Source organism: Papaver somniferum, chromosome 4 (genome assembly GCF_003573695.1).
Source record: "Papaver somniferum cultivar HN1 chromosome 4, ASM357369v1, whole genome shotgun sequence".
Lineage (NCBI taxonomy): Eukaryota > Viridiplantae > Streptophyta > Magnoliopsida > Ranunculales > Papaveraceae > Papaver > Papaver somniferum.
In genome coordinates, this window is record NC_039361.1 from 48,021,328 (window position 1) to 48,038,608 (window position 17,281).

General features: G+C 39.0%; 2 protein-coding genes and 1 pseudogene across 2 annotated transcripts; 2 read left to right on the forward strand and 1 right to left on the reverse strand.

Moving 5' to 3' along the window:
• The first annotated feature begins 6,820 nt into the window (after positions 1–6,820).
• LOC113275385 (mannose-6-phosphate isomerase 1-like) lies at positions 6,821–10,315 on the forward strand. The gene is made up of 5 exons (XM_026524869.1): positions 6,821–7,532; positions 7,636–7,803; positions 8,575–8,787; positions 9,144–9,410; positions 9,724–10,315. Exons 1-5 carry the CDS (start codon positions 7,206–7,208, stop codon positions 10,063–10,065), a joined length of 1,317 nt encoding a protein of 438 aa, XP_026380654.1. The 5' UTR covers positions 6,821–7,205; the 3' UTR covers positions 10,066–10,315.
• A 489-nt stretch (positions 10,316–10,804) lies between these two features.
• On the forward strand, positions 10,805–14,026 carry LOC113275387 (elongator complex protein 5-like). The gene is made up of 9 exons (XM_026524870.1): positions 10,805–11,189; positions 11,315–11,407; positions 11,495–11,631; positions 11,749–11,795; positions 12,066–12,135; positions 12,520–12,746; positions 12,827–12,916; positions 13,020–13,095; positions 13,528–14,026. Exons 1-9 carry the CDS (start codon positions 11,023–11,025, stop codon positions 13,734–13,736), a joined length of 1,116 nt encoding a protein of 371 aa, XP_026380655.1. The 5' UTR covers positions 10,805–11,022; the 3' UTR covers positions 13,737–14,026.
• LOC113275386 lies at positions 14,007–15,846 on the reverse strand (annotated as a pseudogene).
• Positions 15,847–17,281: the final 1,435 nt, after the last annotated feature.

A 17,281-nucleotide genomic window follows, 5' to 3' on the forward strand; every position in this document is an offset into this window, starting at 1 on the left:
GGTGCATGGCTCCATGTTCAAATAAACCCTTTTGCCTCTGTTCCAGATACATCTTTGCTTTCTGAAAAGAATACGAGAATTGGGGAGGTTGTGTTCATGGGAAGTTTCACCCCTGGTTATGTACCGTTTTTCTTTCGAGGATCTTATCAGGCAGTCTCTTACAATATTGACAGGGCGGCTCGACATATGGGATTCGACCAAGGGGTCTCGCTCTCTCGTCAGTCGGCTGTTCCAGAAAACTTGTTGCCAGCTTCTCTTGATGCTAGTGCTCTTGCGCCGGGTATAATTCTTCCCTTCTTGTTCTCGACACGAAATCCGACAACAACTTCTAAGTATAACATATTCTGGCAGGACGAGTTCCTTGCCATTCATGGATTCGTGAATGACGTAGTGAAGAATACCTGTGGTAAGCCTTCTGCTGCAACTTTACTAGATGTTTTTCCTTGAGTGTACTTCTGTTTCCTGAACTTCTTCTGCTTAGGTTTTTTTTTTTTTGAAAGGCAAACAAAACGCCTAGTTTATGGTTTGGTTTTCTTGATTTTTGGGATGATAGATAATTGTTACCTATGAGGGTTTTGGATTATTCTTTTGGGATGAATTGTTTTTTTATTTTATTTTAGAATAATGATGTTTTTTGGTTATGATTGTGTGCGGCATAAATACCCCAGGAGAGTCATGGAGTTGTGAATGTGATGTTGTCAGTAGAAATCATGGGATGAAAACATGGGGATAACATGGCTGTCGGTTTCTACCATCTTATGTGAAAATTCTAGGCAATAGAACATGCAACTCATCTGACGAGACTTACTTGCTTTTTAGAATCTCCTAACAAAATGGATCTCCCGGATGTAAATCTGAGTTTTTTTTTTGCGGCGACGCCGTGACTGTGAAAAGTCCCCAAACATTCCTAACTCCCCAGTCGTTCCAGAGTCCTCTGATAACCGAGGTGGCGGCTAGTCTGCTTCCATCATCTCTATATCTGAGTTGAAAAGAAGGAATCGGGAATCAGGAATTGATGTTGTGACCAATAGATTAATCTCCCACTGTGGTCGCCAATTGTTTGAGGGTGAAAACAGTTTCTGCTGATTTTGGTAATTTCGGGTGTGTGGGTGAGAAACGAGTCTAAACCCTAAACAATGTACTGCAAGGGAGTACTTTGATTCGAGAGATCAATCTGTACAAATCCGTCCTAAACCAAGAAATGGCCATTCCAGACTTGCTTCGGTCACAAAGTGAAGGGGAAGGGCTGGTCTTGGGGAGGGAAAGGAAGAGAGTGTTGAGACCAGAATAGTTGATTCTGGAAGAGTAGTTGTTTTACGACTTGTATCATAAAGTGGAAAGCTAACAGATGTGAAAGCTAACAGGTGATTTTTGAGTGTTGTATGTTCCTTACCAAAGCTTGTCCTGTGGTGGAAATAGGTGAGACCCATTTATACAAGTCGCAACGAAACGTACCCTGGTCTCGTAAGAAGTGGAAACAATTGAGTAAATGGAAGAAAGAGGTAATGGGTAACGCCTGGAATTGATGTTTCCATAATGAAGGAAATGTTTCACCATTACTTCTTGTATTTACTAACCGCCTCACTCTTATGACACTTTCTTGTAACGGGCGTAGTGTACGCCGCACGCTGTAAACCGCCCAACCAATATCCTGATGAGCATCCCCCAGTTTGTGACATGTTTTGATGTCTCGAGTGTTTTGTGTATCATGATGCTATTGTTTGGAAAGTTAAGCTTGGGAGGCTTGCCGTCTCGGTGGTGACCTTCGACGGTCGAGATTTTGCATCTTGAGAGGAACGTTATCCGTTGATTGTGGTCATCTTTCGTTGGTAGCCAGTGGCGTGGCCACAGTGCTGGCATGGATTGCGCATGCTCTTGGCGTGGCTAATTAGGGTTTGGTGCCTAAGGCGCGACCAAAATTAGGGTTTTGGCAAAACCGTGATGTTTGGCCTTGGGCCGGAAGTTGCCATGTGTTAGGTGGCGAACTTGGACGGCTGAGATCCGCATCTCAGATGGAAGGGTGCCCGTTGATTGTTGCAACCCTTCGTTTTGGCAGCCAGTGGCATGAAGGAATGTCCGACATGGCTTTGGAAGGTTTTGGACGTGGCCAAACATGGATTATGGCATAGTTTAGGCGCGGCCAAAAACTAGGGTTTTAGCATAGTTTGGGAGCGGCTAAAATTAGGGCTTGGCGTTGGGCCAAAGGTTGTCGCGCTTTAGCTGGCGACCTTGGACGGCTAAAATCTGCATCTCAGATGGAAGGGTGGTCGTTGATTGTCACAACCCTTCGTTTGGCAGCCATCGACATGAAGGAATGGTCGGCATGGATTTGGCACGGTTTAGGCGTGGCCAAACCTGGATTTTGGCATAGTTTAGGCGCGGCCAAAAACTAGGATTTTGGCATAGTTTGGGCGCGAACAAAATTAGGGCTTGATGTTGGGCCAATGGTTTCCGCGCGTTAGCTGGCCACCTTGGAAGGCTAAGATTTGCATCTCAAATGGAAGGGTGGCCGTTGATTGTCGCAACCCTTCGTTTGGAAGCCAGCGACATGTGGCAGGGCCCGACATTTTCCAGGGCCCGACATGGCTTTGGCACAGTGGTGCGGCTGGCATGGTAAGCATGCCTTGGCGCGGAGATGTGGTTGGCACGACATGCCATTGGAACATGTGGCATGGTTGGTATGCCTTGGCGCAGAGGTGTGGCTGGCGCGGAATGCCATTGGCACATGTGGAGCGGCTGGCATGGTTTGCACGACTTGGCGCGGAGATGTGGCTGGCACGGCATGACATTGGCACATGTGGCATGGTTGGCATGCCTTGGCGCGGAGGTGTGTCTGGCATGGCATTGCATTGGCACATGTGGTGCGGCTGGCATGGTTGGCACGCCTTGGCGCGGAGATGTGGGTTGCATGGCATGCCATTGGAACATGTGGTGCGGCTGGCATGGTTGGCATGCCTTGGCGCGGAGATGTGGCTGGCATGGTTGGCATGCCTTGGCGCGGAAAATGTGGCTGGCATGATATGCCATTGGCACTGTGGTGCGGATGGCATGGTTGGCATGCCTTGCGCGGAGATGTGGCTGGCATGGTATACCATTGGCACATGTGATATGGTTGGCATGGCTGGCACGCCTTGGCGCGGAGATGTGGATGGCACGACATGCAATTGGCACTGTGGTGCGGCTGTCGTGTGTAGAGATGATGCCAGTCAGTACCGAGGGATATGTCGTGGAGCATGGCATATACGTAAAAGGTACCCCAGTAAGTTTACGCAGACATGTTGAACGGTTCAATAAATGTGATAGTGGTGACATTGTTACTCAAGTGTGACGTCACTGTTTGACTAAGGTTTTACGATTTTAACCCTAAGCTAAAAACCACCATCAACAGTATCACATAGAAAAGTCTATGATAATTGATAAATCCGTCTCCCACGAATATACCTATGAATTTTGTTCCGTATTTTGATAAATCAAGGTGAAAAGGAACCAATTGATAATCCGGACTTATATTCCCGAAAAACAGCCTAGTGTTATCAATCACCTCACAATAGTCTTAATCGACGCAGCGAAAAAAGATATTGTGGAATCACAAACGATGAGACGAAGATGTTTGTGATTACTTTTTATCTTGCCTATCAGAGATAGAAATCTGAAACCAATTATTACAATTGTACTCGTACGATATAAACAACAAGATCAGATCACACAACTACAAGAAAAGTAGTATCGGTATGGCTTCACAATCCCAATGAAGTCTTTAAGTCCTTAACCTGGTTTAGAAGAAGAAACCAAAGGTTAAAGGAGAATCGACTCTATCTTATCACAACTAGTATCACACAAAATGTGTGGGGATTAGGTTTCCCAGTTGCTATAGTTCTCCCTTATATAGTCTTTCAAATCAGGGTTTGCAATCAATGTTAGCTTAGTAACAAAGCATTCAATATTCACCGTTAGATGAAAACCTGATTAGATTCAAGCTAATATTATCAACCGTTATATCGAAAACATAGATTTTTATACACAAATGAAATGCACGTTCCTGGGCTTGTGTAACCGTACCCAAACTTGTACATTAGTTAGTTCAACAATAGTTAACCAAATGGTTAGCCATATGATCACTTTCATATCAACCGTGTTCTTCTTCACCATAACTAGTTCAAATGACTCAAATGAACTAGTTAGAGAGTTTTTCAATTGCAAGGAAATTTTATGTACTACACAAGACACAATTGAAGCAAAAACGATTTGATTCACATGAATCAGTTCATGAACTCTATAGCCACAGTTTGCAATTGCATTCCTTAGTTTATAAATATAAGTTCACTAAACATCGTTTTTAGACATAACCTACTCAAGTTCGCGGACTGGGTTCGTGGACTTAAGTTCCCGGATGGAGTTCACAAACTCCGGCAGAAATTCTCGGGTTTGAGAACTTCGCCAGTTCGCGGACTTATCTCACGCACTACTCCGGTTCACTTGATCAACAAAGTTCGCAAACTTCGGTTCAAGCAATAAGGACTTATACATATATGTGCTTCCACAAAAATTCTCATATCCTCCAAATGGTTATATAGTCTAAACTCTCATTTCAATCATTGAAACATTCTCAGAGGACGTTATATAGTTGTTATTCACTAACCATTTCTCGTCAGAGCAATTTTCAAAGTGATTGAAACATAACATGAATTTCGTCACTAGGTAAATATGAACTTGGCTAAAGCGAAAGCTTTACCAACACATATTTCGAGAAATAGATAGGCGAGGTAAACTCGACTCGAAATACCAAATGTGTATAATCTAAGTCTATATAACAAAAGGACTTTTGTCTCAAGATAAGAGATAAATAGACTTTTGAGTGATAGATAAGTTCAAGTCTCCACATACCCTTTAGTCGATGAAGATTCACCAGTTCCTTGAGTAGTCTTTCGACTTTTAAGATGATTTCCATGGAGTTCTTGAGCTCAACTACACTTTCTATCCTAGTCTGAGACCTTAACTATAGTAGACTAGAAATCAAGACTTATAGTTTTGATCACTAACATTGACAAACATGCTTGAGACAACAACGCATGCGAGTTCGACCGAGCAATGCTCTAACAAGCGTCTTATTAGACACATAGATGAATAAATCAAAAGTCTACAATCAAATATCGGTTCGATTTCATATCATGCATCAAAAAACAAAAATAAAAAAAAAAAAAATAATCAAAACCTAAGAAATAACAAAATCAAATCAAGAGCATAATCAATAAGATGTAAAAACTCAAAAATCAGTAAGAAATCGAACGATTAACCAAAAGAGAACAAGCAATTAAAGATGCAAAACTAACCTAAGATTGAAATCTGTTGCAGAAATGATTTAATCCTCAAAAATATTTTTTTATCTGTTTAATCGCCTCCAAATATTCCTGTCTCGCTCTCACTTTCAATATTTTTGAACCTAAATCTGTTTTTTTTTTTTTGATTTAGCAGCTATAATATCGTCCGATTGTGTAGATATGACCTCAACAAACTCTGGGTTTAACCAGAGTTATCCTACCGATTTTTTAGCGGTCAAAATTTTTAAGATAACTCTACAAAAAACCTATCACAAGATATTAACAGACGAACAAAATAATAGATAAGATATTGACACCACCATGGTAAGGAAAACTACATGGTCATTCAATTCAATTGAATTCAAATTAAAAGTTAATTGAAACAATTTCCCTCATGATATACAACACACCTAATTCCATTTAGGTACCAGTACTGAAGTAATCTCATACTATAACAAGAAAACTTGGCTCAAATTCTTGCAAGTGTTCTCTCATATGTTCATCTGTTATTATTAGGGGAAAATGTCGATCATACACGGAGAAGCGAAAGGACGATATCAATATTGGTAAGATAACTATGGTTAAACCTAGAATTTGTTGAGGTTTAATCCGTGAGATCGGACGATATCAAAAGTTACTAGATCAAAGATGATCTAGCAACGCAAGATGAAATTTCCCAAAAATTTCAGATCAAAGAAAAAAATCAATTCAAAAACCTATGTTAATATATAAAATCGCTGGAAGATCAGATCTGCTATATTAAAAATACGAAAATTAGGAAATCGTTACGTGTTTGGACTAACTCGTCCAACATTTAGACGAAAAGTCAGGTTTTTGTTGGACTATTGAAGGGTGGATTGCAGTGTCCGAAGCCCACTAAAAAGGAGATTGAACATTCATTTCTACATAATTTTAAGCGTGATCGAATTATGGATGTACGTTGCATTGGCATGTGGAGTTTGTAAAGACAAAATGGAAAAAAAGAAAAATCAGATTTACATTAATTAATCCTTATAGTTATAGCTAGCTATCAATCTCAAATTCTCGACGCTCCTGTGGATTAAAGTTGCTCATTTCCCTTTTTGAACTCATTGTACACAGAATAAAGAAAACATTCACCTACTCTTCCTCATAATTGGGACTCGATCAATATTTAAAAAACCTGTCCTTAAACACATTGCAACTGAATATGCTTTTTTACAAGACAATTATTCAGATCTGTATCTAAGATCTAAATCGTACATTAAAAATAACAAAATTATCATCATACAAACAAAACGAGCACCAATCCAATTCTTAAAGACCATCAACCACCACATGAACATTGTACTATATTGAAAAAAGTAGGGAAAAAGACTTTTTGACTGGCATTGACTACACAGCTGTCAAAAATACTCTAGCGTGTCGCATGTCCAACGAAACCGTCATATTCCGACTTCGGCATTTCCCCGCCACCGACAATAAAAACAATTAAAATCCCCCGTTTTTTACGAAGACTTCCAAAAAAAATCCAAAAACCAGCTAATTCCTCGTTGTACTTTCCATTTCAATTCGAAACAAAAAACCCCACCATGGAGTATCAGCATCAGATTCTGCAATCCTTTGTCTTATCATTCATCATCATCTTCTTCATTACTCTACTCAACTTGTTCTCCATCTAACCCTTTCAGAAATTTTCAGAAAACCCATAATATTTTAAAAGTTGATTTCCATGTGAACCATTCACGAATTTTATACTCTCTATCTGCTTCACGTTTTCTTTGTTCGTCTCCTACGAAAGCTTCATTATAAAATTGCTGGAGCTTTCGTAGCCAAACAAACTCAATTACCATCTCAATTTCCACCGAAATTCTCAATCTAGGGTTCTTTCTTTTTCTTTTTGTTGCTATGGAGGTGATGACTGCTGTGGAGAAGGAAATTGAAATTCCTCAGTCTAGATTATTACAGATGTTGATATGTACAGTACAGAATTACGATTGGGGAGGAATTGGTGAGAATTCTGAAGTTGCTAAACTTTCTTCGTTGAATTCTAAGGTGGAAATTGAGGTTGATAAAAATTATGCTGAGTTATGGATGGGTACTCATGATTCTGGTCCTTCTTTCATAGTAGATTCTGATAATCTGACTTTGAAATCGTGGATTACTGAAAACCCTAGTGTTTTAGGAGATAAGGTGCTGGAGAAATGGGGTACTGATCTTCCTTTCTTGTTTAAGGTATTGCTTTGCTCATCTAAGTTTAACTTCATCAGTTTTGTGTTCAATTTATTTAGTAAGAGTTTTGGGAATTGAGTCTTTTGAGTAATGTATTTTGTTTCAGGTGCTTTCAGTTGCAAAAGCTTTATCTATACAAGCTCATCCAGACAAGGAATCTGCAGTGAAATTGCATAAATCACTGCCTAATCTATACAAAGATGATAACCACAAACCTGAAATGGCATTGGCACTTACTGAGTTCGAAGCGTTGTGTGGTTTCGTTAGTTTGGAGGTAATTGATTTGTCTAGCATGTGGTTCAGAGTGTGTCCCTTATGTGTTCTTATGATATTGTTTTAGTTGATATTTTAACATGTCTGTGTAGTGTATGCTATGGAAGGTTTAGTACATTCAGGGATGGAGAATATTCAGTTTATAGAACAAATAACTGCCAACACTTTAGACCTGATCATTTACTAGTTACTAATGCAGTCTAATGTTTAGGAATGTCTCACACAGTGTTTTTCTTATGTGCGTCTGAGTAACAATGTATTAGTGTATTCGGGAATGACATGAATCGTAGTTGCAAACCAGTATTTAGTTTCCATGTTACCTGGATGAGAATACATATGTAAGCTATATAATTATCTCCTTCTTGCTCGATTTGATACTAGCTCATCTTAATTTTCATGTTTGGTAGTCCTGAAAAAAGCGTTCTTGAAGTGAACATGTCTGATGAATATAATCCTAGAGTTTGTTGACTTTTCCTCCCAGCTTACAGAAACTGTCATTGTTCTGGAAACCTTTAGTGGATAAGTATTGATTGAATTCGCTATTACTATATAATCTAGGATCACCTGTCTGAAACATTAGGAGCTCTCTTTCAATAGAGAATATACGATTAAGAAAATTACAAAAAAACGGTGTATGAAGTAGTATATCTTGTCTCGAATCAGATGTGAGATGGTTAGTGAACTACACTAGTTATGTCCTAGGTATGCATATGGTTTTCATACTGCTCAAACTCGGCTTGATTTATATGTAGGAATCACTACATTTGTGCAGGAGATAAAAGGCGTGATTCAAAGTGTTCCTGAGATTGTGGAGCTGGTTGGTAATGTGGAAGAAGATCAACTCTTACATGTTAGCGAGCAAGATGGAGAGGAGAAAGTAAAATTTGTAATGCAGACTATTTTCACCCACCTCATGTCAGCATGTAAAGAGTCTGTTTCCAAGATGGTGTCCAAGCTGAAAAGCCGTCTGATTGAGGCGCAAAAGGTAATACCTTCTACATTCTTGGCCACATGTCTTTTCTCACCTCCAAGTGAGTTATGTTTGTTGGGCAATTGACCCAGATCACTAGGATGAAATGTTAGTGCACAGCACAGTAAACCCCGACAGTAGGATGATAGCATCCAAATTCTATGAATTTGTTCAGCATAATCTGCCTCAATTCTACAAAATTCCCATTGTGGTACTATCTACTTGTAACTGAACTAATTTTTCCAGTTGATATTATACTGGAGATGCAGGTGAAATTGTCTTGGAACTGTCTTGTTAATTCTTTACGAGTTGATTTACATATTCTTGTGGAAATTTGGTTTTAACTGTAGAGTTTTCGTTCATTGAACTAGGAGAGGCAGTTGTCAGACAAGGAACAACTGGTGTTACGGTTAGAAACAGAATATCCAGGTGACATTGGCGTTCTATCAGCTTTCTTCCTAAACTACGTGAAGCTCAATCCCGGTGAGGCCTTGTACCTGGGGGCAAATGAACCTCACGCATATATCCATGGTGAATGTGTTGAGTGCATGGCCACCTCAGATAATGTTGTTCGTGCTGGTTTGACATCTAAGCTACGAGATGTCCCAACTCTTTGTTCAATGCTCACTTATAAACAGGTAACAATCTTATATGAACTATTGGCTTGATAGCTTCTTTATGTTTTGTTGACCTCCGCCGAAAATGAGCATCATCAATTTCTGAAGTTTATGGTTTTTTACCTAACGTTAGTGAGGTGGGAAATGGAAAGACAATAAGATATACGTCACTGTTCGGCATTGCGCTTAGCTTAGGGTTGTCTCTGGGTGTGTTATGTAACATCGATACTGTTACCCAGGCCTTACAAGAGTCAAAGACACCTTCCTGCACCTGGTATGCATCTTTATGTATTTTCAAACTGTAAGTGAATGAACTGTGTATTCAATTGGGCAGGGCTATCCAGACATTCTTCAAGGAGTTGCGGTGAATCAATACATAACGCGGTACATGCCACCCTTTGATGAATTTGAGGTGGATCGGTGTAACCTTCCTGAGGGAGAATTCACAGAATTTCCTGCCTTCCTGGGGCCCTCTCTCTTTGTAGTAACAAGAGGAGCTGCAAAGATTCAGGTGGTTTCAGCTGATCACAGAGAGGAAAAGGAGGTCATGAGGGGGGATGTCTTTTTTGTGGCAGCTCACACTGGGATAATTATTACAACAACCAACATGGAAGGAACAGGAGGCTTGCAACTTTTCCGGGCCGGAGTGAACAGCAGGTTCTTGTCAGAACTATGACGATGGGGATACAATACTAGTAGTTGTTGTTATTGTGGTAGAAGTACTCTTAGTGTTTCTTGCTTGTTGGATCTCGTCTTCCTCTCTTTCCCCTTCTCCCTTTTGTGCCAGCAACAAGAAGAACATTGTATGTAAATTTCAATGTATATCATGTAGATGTAATCCATACTAGTACTAGCGGACTATGGTGCTATAGAGTTAGAAATGCAACATCAAATGAAAGAAAGCAGTGCAATGTGGAAGAATAATATCTTATGTTTGTCTCTTAAAACTATCCCAACTCCCAAGCACTTGGAGAGAATAAAGAAACTAGAATGATTGAATCTCATTCTTATAATGCAAAAACTTGTCTTGTTCATAAAGGCTTTTAAAAGTTTAACCGTACGGCTTTTTAGAAGTGAAAAATATTGTTTCCTGACTTCTGGAAACTAATTCTGCTTCTGGTGCCAAGCATGCAATAAAATACCAACTACTTCAACTAAATGCACATACAACTAAATACGCATATTGACCAAAAAGGTACCATGGCAGCTAATGGGTACCAGTTTAATAGCCGGTTATTGGATCCGGCCAGCTTGCAAAACACGGCCAGTAGTCCGGCTGAAAAGTACGGCTCTTTTGAAGTAAAAACTTTGTTTCTGATTCCTTGAAACTACTTCTCTTTTTGGTGCCAAACCGGTATAAATTCAACTCACTGCACATAATGCCTAGTCTAAGCATTACCTTGTGCTACAACTTGAGACTACATAATTCTCGACACTACACCCTCGAATTCACTTTTAGCACCCCAAGTCAAACACATAGTACGCTACGCTGGTATCCTTCTCTAAAGCGCTGGTAAGAATCAGCCTCCCGCGGTAATTCTTGACCAAAATACAATCAGAAATAGAACCCGGGAAAACTAGGGTTTCTCTTAAGCCAAGTTCGAATTTATACGTTCCTAGAAGAAGAAGAAAAATGGCGGAAACAATTTGCAGAGCTTTACGAGATGGATCTTTAGCAGGAGAACACGCACCAGCATTAACAATAAAGGATTCAATTCCTAGTCCTTTCGGTTTTGATGCTTTCACTCATTTTCTCTGCTCTCTCTCCTCTAATATCTGTGCTGCAAAATCTCAATCTCAGTGAGCTCCACTTTCAATAACTAAACCCTAACTCTAAATCAAGTTAATGGTTTAATCTTTATTTAATTTTTTCAATTAGTTAATATATCTGTGTTTTGTTTTTGTTTTTGGGGGATGTTGAATAGAGGTATTGTGCTGATTGCATTCACTAAGAGTCCATCTTTCTACTTTGATTTGCTGAATATTAGAGGAATTGATGCTTCCTCTTCTTCTAAATGGTGGGTGTGATTCGAACTTTGGAGTTGTGTGTTCCTTTTTGTGTGAATAGTATCTGATGAAAATTGAATTTTGTTACTTGTTTTAAGGCTTAGGATACTGGATTGTTATTCTGATCCACTTGGTTGGAAAGACGGGGTTAGTGTTAGCTCTTCGACGGGGACTCTTTGTGAAAACGTGAGGGATCTAGATGGGTTGTTTTCTTCAGTTGTTCAACTTGGAAAAGGTTAGTAATTGTGATTTTGCTATATGATATTGATAATGTTCTTGTAATCAAAATCAAAATATTGGAGCATCTTATAGAGATACCGTGGGCTTCTTGTGTGGTTACTGTTGTTCGCAGAAATTGTAGGACCAAGCAAAGCTCGCTTTTCTGTTGCCATTGACTCGGTATGTCTCTTTAGTTGTTGCCTAGTTGTTGTAAACTTTGATGATAGGAGCATTTGAAAGATTGTTAGAGTATACTGTATGTTGAAATCTCCATGCGGTGTCTTTTGAATTTTTTTTTTTACAAGATCGAATATGCTATTTGGTTGAACTCATCTATCTGAGTTTCCGACTTAAGATTTCCTTATGATTTATCCTCTTTGGTTCATAAAAAGAAAATTTTATGCTCTTTGCTCTTTGTATTAAGTTTGTTTTTTCACATTCTTTGTTCAGGTAACTGTAATGTTAAGACACGCAGCATTATCTTGTGTTTCGGGGATTATAAGCAACCTCCGCAGCCATGGTAAGCATATCTTCGTTCATTTTCCTTAACTGTGTCTTCCTTGTTTGTCAAACTATTCAGTTGTTACTTATCATTAGTTCCTGACAGTGCTGGTTTCCTTGGCGCCTTTGTTTTTTAGAAGTGAAATTGGCTTACATTTAGATGGACAGTGGCATTCATATTTACAATGAAAATTTTTAGCGCACAATTATATAAAATAGTCAAGAACCTCCTTGTGGACCTTGCACGCACCATGTTTTCGGATGCTCTCTCCATTCAGATGTATCGTAGTCTCGATGTAAAATATATGGGTTTTCATATGGTCTTAGAATACCTTGTTTATTATTTTCTATCTAAATCCTGTAAACGATCGGCATTCATTCTAAATGTTTCTTTTGGTGGCAGATTATGTTTCTTCTGTCTTTTGGTTGATCCACTCAGACCTACATGAAGCCAGGACCATTGCAGTTCTAGAATATATGTCATCTATGGTTGCCAGCTTGGAGCCGATGACTGTAGCTGCAAAGGAGCAACAAAGCGATTCAGAGAGTATTTTTTCTCTGAAACAGTACTCCAGAAAAGGAAAGTTTCATCTTCGATTAAAGCGTCGAAATGGAAGAGTCAAAGTGCTGGTAATACTCTCTTGAATCTGCTCACATCGTATTGGATTTTAGCAGCAAGCAATCTAATTTTTAACCTAATTTTCATGTAGAGCGAAGAGTTTCATGTTGCACAAGCAGGCATCAATTTTTTTGTTAATTCCTTAACAAATGATATTGTCAGTCAAAGCCTTTTGCCAAAGGTAGTCCTCTTTAAGTTTTACTTGACTGAACTTAGAGCCCTCCTCACGTATCCATTTAGACATGGTGACATAATTTGCAATGTTATATGTTGTCTTTCAACAGGTTCAGTTTAATCTCCAGCTATCAGAGAAAGAACGGTCTGACAGAGAAAATGTTGTACTTCCTTTTGAACATCAAGGTACGACTCTTTTCCAGAATCTGTAGCTCAAAGTACTTGATAGTTCCTATACGGCTTCACAGGAACTACTAATTAGTCATCACTCATGTCCCATGACTGTGAGTAAGGTCATACATAAAGATAGAAACCCTGAATCAACTTAGTCTTCAATGATCTAGGTCCCCAGACCATGACTTGTGCCTTGTTTGTAATGGCAATTGTGAAACTTTTGCACTTACTCTTGACTAATTTATGATTTTTTGCAATTGTGTGACTTTTGAAAGAGGCTTCTGCTTCTCCATCACCTATGTACATTATTATGAGAGCAGCTCATGATGTTACAACATTAGCAATTAGGTTAAAAGTTTGAAGCTTTCACTTTCTTACTTCTTGGAATGTTATCTAAAATTTAAACAGAATCATCTCCAATTCTAATAATTTGTCTTATCTCAGAAATGGGTAAAACTGCTGAAATTTATGATGGAAGAAGATCACTTTCTAATTACGCAACTGATTTAAGTACTACATCCGCTTCAATCTCTGAGAAGCAGCATTCAGAGGCCAATATTGTTGGAAAGGGTGAAATTCATTACTTGCGAGACTCTGATGATGAAGAGACGCCAGATTCTGACGAGGACCCAGATGACGATTTGGACATATAATTAGGTAGAGTGGAATTCGCTGATCCTGGTTCTCATCTTTTTAGTTATTGGTTGGCTATGGCCGTCAACGAAGAGTGTTTGCGAACCATTCTTTCGGGTAATCCTTTGTGACCTCAAAAGAATTCTTGTTCAGTGAATGAAGTGGTTGTGGTCATCCCAGTTTGTTGTATGTGGACCGGGAGCCACATAGATAGATTCCTACCATTCATTACCTCTTGTACCATACTTTTCACTATGGTGAATATTGATTCTTGAATGTGAAATCTTTGGTAAAATTAAGAAATAGCAAATTGATAATGAAGTTTCTGGTTTCTAAAATGAATCAATTGAATCTTTAGATTAATAAATTTACATAATATGCTCTCTATCGGAGTTATAAGACATAGAATACGTGGAAAATAGAACATAAAACTGGAGACTAATTATCTCAGATAATCATCTACACTGCTGGTTAAAGAATAAGTAGCATTAGTCATAGCAGTAGTACTGTCAATAGAATGTTCACTGGATTTGGTATTACTTGTGGCAGTAGTACTGGCAATAGAATGTTCACTGGATTTGGTATTGCTTGTGGCAGTAGTGGAAGAATATGTTGCCCAGCGACCAACACGTCCTTGATATCCTGGTTTTCCAGGTTTAGGTATTGTGAAAGATTCGCTCTCTAGCATGAGATGAACTGCATTCATTTCTGGTCTATCTGCAATACTTGCTTGGCAACATAGCAGCCCTAGTTGAATACACTTTACTACTTCTTCATTATTAAACCTTGTCTCGATACTTGGATCGACCAACTCCGGTGCCTTCTGTTCTTGCCAGATATTCCAGGTCTGTATGTGAACAAACTTGAGTTTGAGAAAGAGGAAACTGATTACATCAATTAAATCATTGTTATACGGAATCAATTTCTTACATAGCTCAGGAGATCCGACTTTTCTTCTTCTAAACTGTCGTCGTGATTCTTTCTCCCACTTACAATTTCTAGCACCAGTATCCCGAAACTGAAAACATCAGTTTTGGCAGACAGGTACCCGTGCAACGCGTACTCAGGAGCCATATAGCCACTGTTGAAAACCAAACGCAATGTAAGTTCTGTGGTTGTTTGGTATCGTATATTGATTCAAACAAAAAGGTACATATTTTTACTCACTGAGTGCCAGAAATCCTAAATGTACTAACATGAGTATCATCCCAAGGAAAGAGTCTTGCCAAGCCAAAGTCTGAAATCTTTGGTTTTAACTGTTCATCTAGAAGTATGTTGCCAGCTTTAATGTCTATATGTATTATTCTTTCAGGTGACTCTTCATGCAGGTACAGAAGACCCCTTCCAATTCCGTTGATAATCTCGAATCGTTTTTTCCAATCTAGTGTTGCTCGCTTCTCCTCATCTATTGCACAATCAAAGCGAGTCAACACGAATGAAGTCATTGAAATTGGTATCCAAAATGAAAACAAGGAAACAAGAGAAGGGGGGATAGGGTAGGGATACCGAACCAAAGAGAAAGTAGTCAAGGCTCTTGTTTGACAGATACTCATAGACCAACATCTTCTCTGGACCTTCTATGCAGCAGCCTAAAAGTCTAACCAAGTTTCTATGTTGGATTTTCAGCAGCAATTTCACTTCATTTGTGAATTCTTTTGTTCCTTGTCATGAATTCAAACTCAGCTTCTTTACTGCAATTTGCTCACCATTTGGCAGCAACCCCTGAAATCTCAATTCAAACACAACGAAAAAAATCATTGGACAATCTGATGCTTCCAATTGGCAAGTCAGAATCGTTTTGTACATACCAGATAAACGGGTCCGAAACCTCCATGCCCGAGTTTATTAGAGTCCGAGAAAAAATTTGTGGCAATTTCTAGAGTTTGAAGCTTGAAAAACAAACCCCATGAATCACTTCCTTCTTCTTCTTCTGGATGTCCATCTCTTGCTGGACCCATTTTTTTCTTGATTTTGCCGCAGGACCGTCGCTTAACTAATGATGCTAGATTAGACCAGAAACCTCCCATCTCCAAAAACAAAGGAAAGAAGAAATCTGTGAATACTATGATGTGAGTTTTTCTTTTTCTGTCAGGTGAACAGAAGAAGAGAAATGAAAGAAAACAAAGAATAGCCAATTATATTTAGATAATTAGGTGACAAGAGTCAATTTGAATAACTGATAAAGAACAAGTAAAAGTCTTAAGTCACCCCCTTTATGGTACTACTACCCTACTTGATGAGGATGGAGTGTTTAAAAGGCATAAAATGGTCCTTCTCTTCTCCATTTTGACTACATTTTACTGGTTCTACTTCCACTATGAATTTCACAAAAGAAACAGGTGTGAACTGATATTGTTGAGTGTCAACGCATGTTTGGTAAAACACTAAAAAAATTAAGTACGAAGCTGCCATCGCTTGGCTTGCTCTTATCTAACTCTGCTTAACGTCATGATTTTGGGAGTTTTATTTGCGTCAAATAAAAAATTTATTGATGGAGAAAGGCTGGGTGTAATAGCATGTGCAAATGTATATATTTCTCTGTTTGTCTGTGGTGGCGGCCGGACGAATCTCTTCCGCCGTCACGGATATTTTCTTTTAACTTATAGATTGGAAATAATTAATCTCAGTCAAACAAGAAAAAAGTGAAGCTAAATGGGAAGCACAGTGGCTCTTTTAAGGTCAAGATAGTTCTGCCAATGCAAGAAAGAGTCTAAGCTAAGCAACACTGCAATTAAACGCGTTCACTGGTAATCACCATCTCTAGATCAAATGCGTATACAATTGGGAATGTGTATTGCCCTTATCAAAACAAAACAAACAAAAAAACCTTAGTATATAATACTAATAAGGTTTAGAGTGTTTGACTAAACTTGTGATTTTAAAATGACAAGTAGGTGAAAACTAAAAAGCTGATATTACCGTGTGTTTTGACTAATGTACTGCCGAACCATGAGGTGGTTTGTTTTTCTAAATCGAGTTTTTACAAATCAGTCAAGACGTTTAACCTTTTTACTTTGTGGCATGTCCTTATCTACATGACTCTGGAGTCTGGACCTGGTCAGGGAGTGGGTGTGGAAGATGCCAGGGAGACCCGGCTTTGTACCCTAATCTTTTACATCCCTATGTGTCATCCATATCCACCTTAGATTTCTTCTACACCTTACCCCTCCATGGATAAACAGGGGTCCGCTTTAAAAGTGTGCCAATAGAAACTTGACACATAGGGGGTTAAATTTTGGTGTCAATATTTTGGGGTCTTTTCTAGCATTTTTGGTGTAAGGGCTTTGAAGCACAAGTAGCATATTTAACTTAATTGTTATCGCCGTATTTAGGAAAGCTGTGGACCATAAGATGTACTGCACATCATTTACAATCCAGCTTGCATCACAAGTGAATAGAAGAAGTTTATGCTTCCGGCTTCCCATATATCTCAGTGGTTGTCAAACTTGTCATGGTGTACGACTATCCAAAAGGTATTGTGTGGACTCTCGGTGGAATCATTAAACAAAAATGATATATACACCCAACCAAACACACCGATTGTGCACCGTGAGGGGGTGATGGG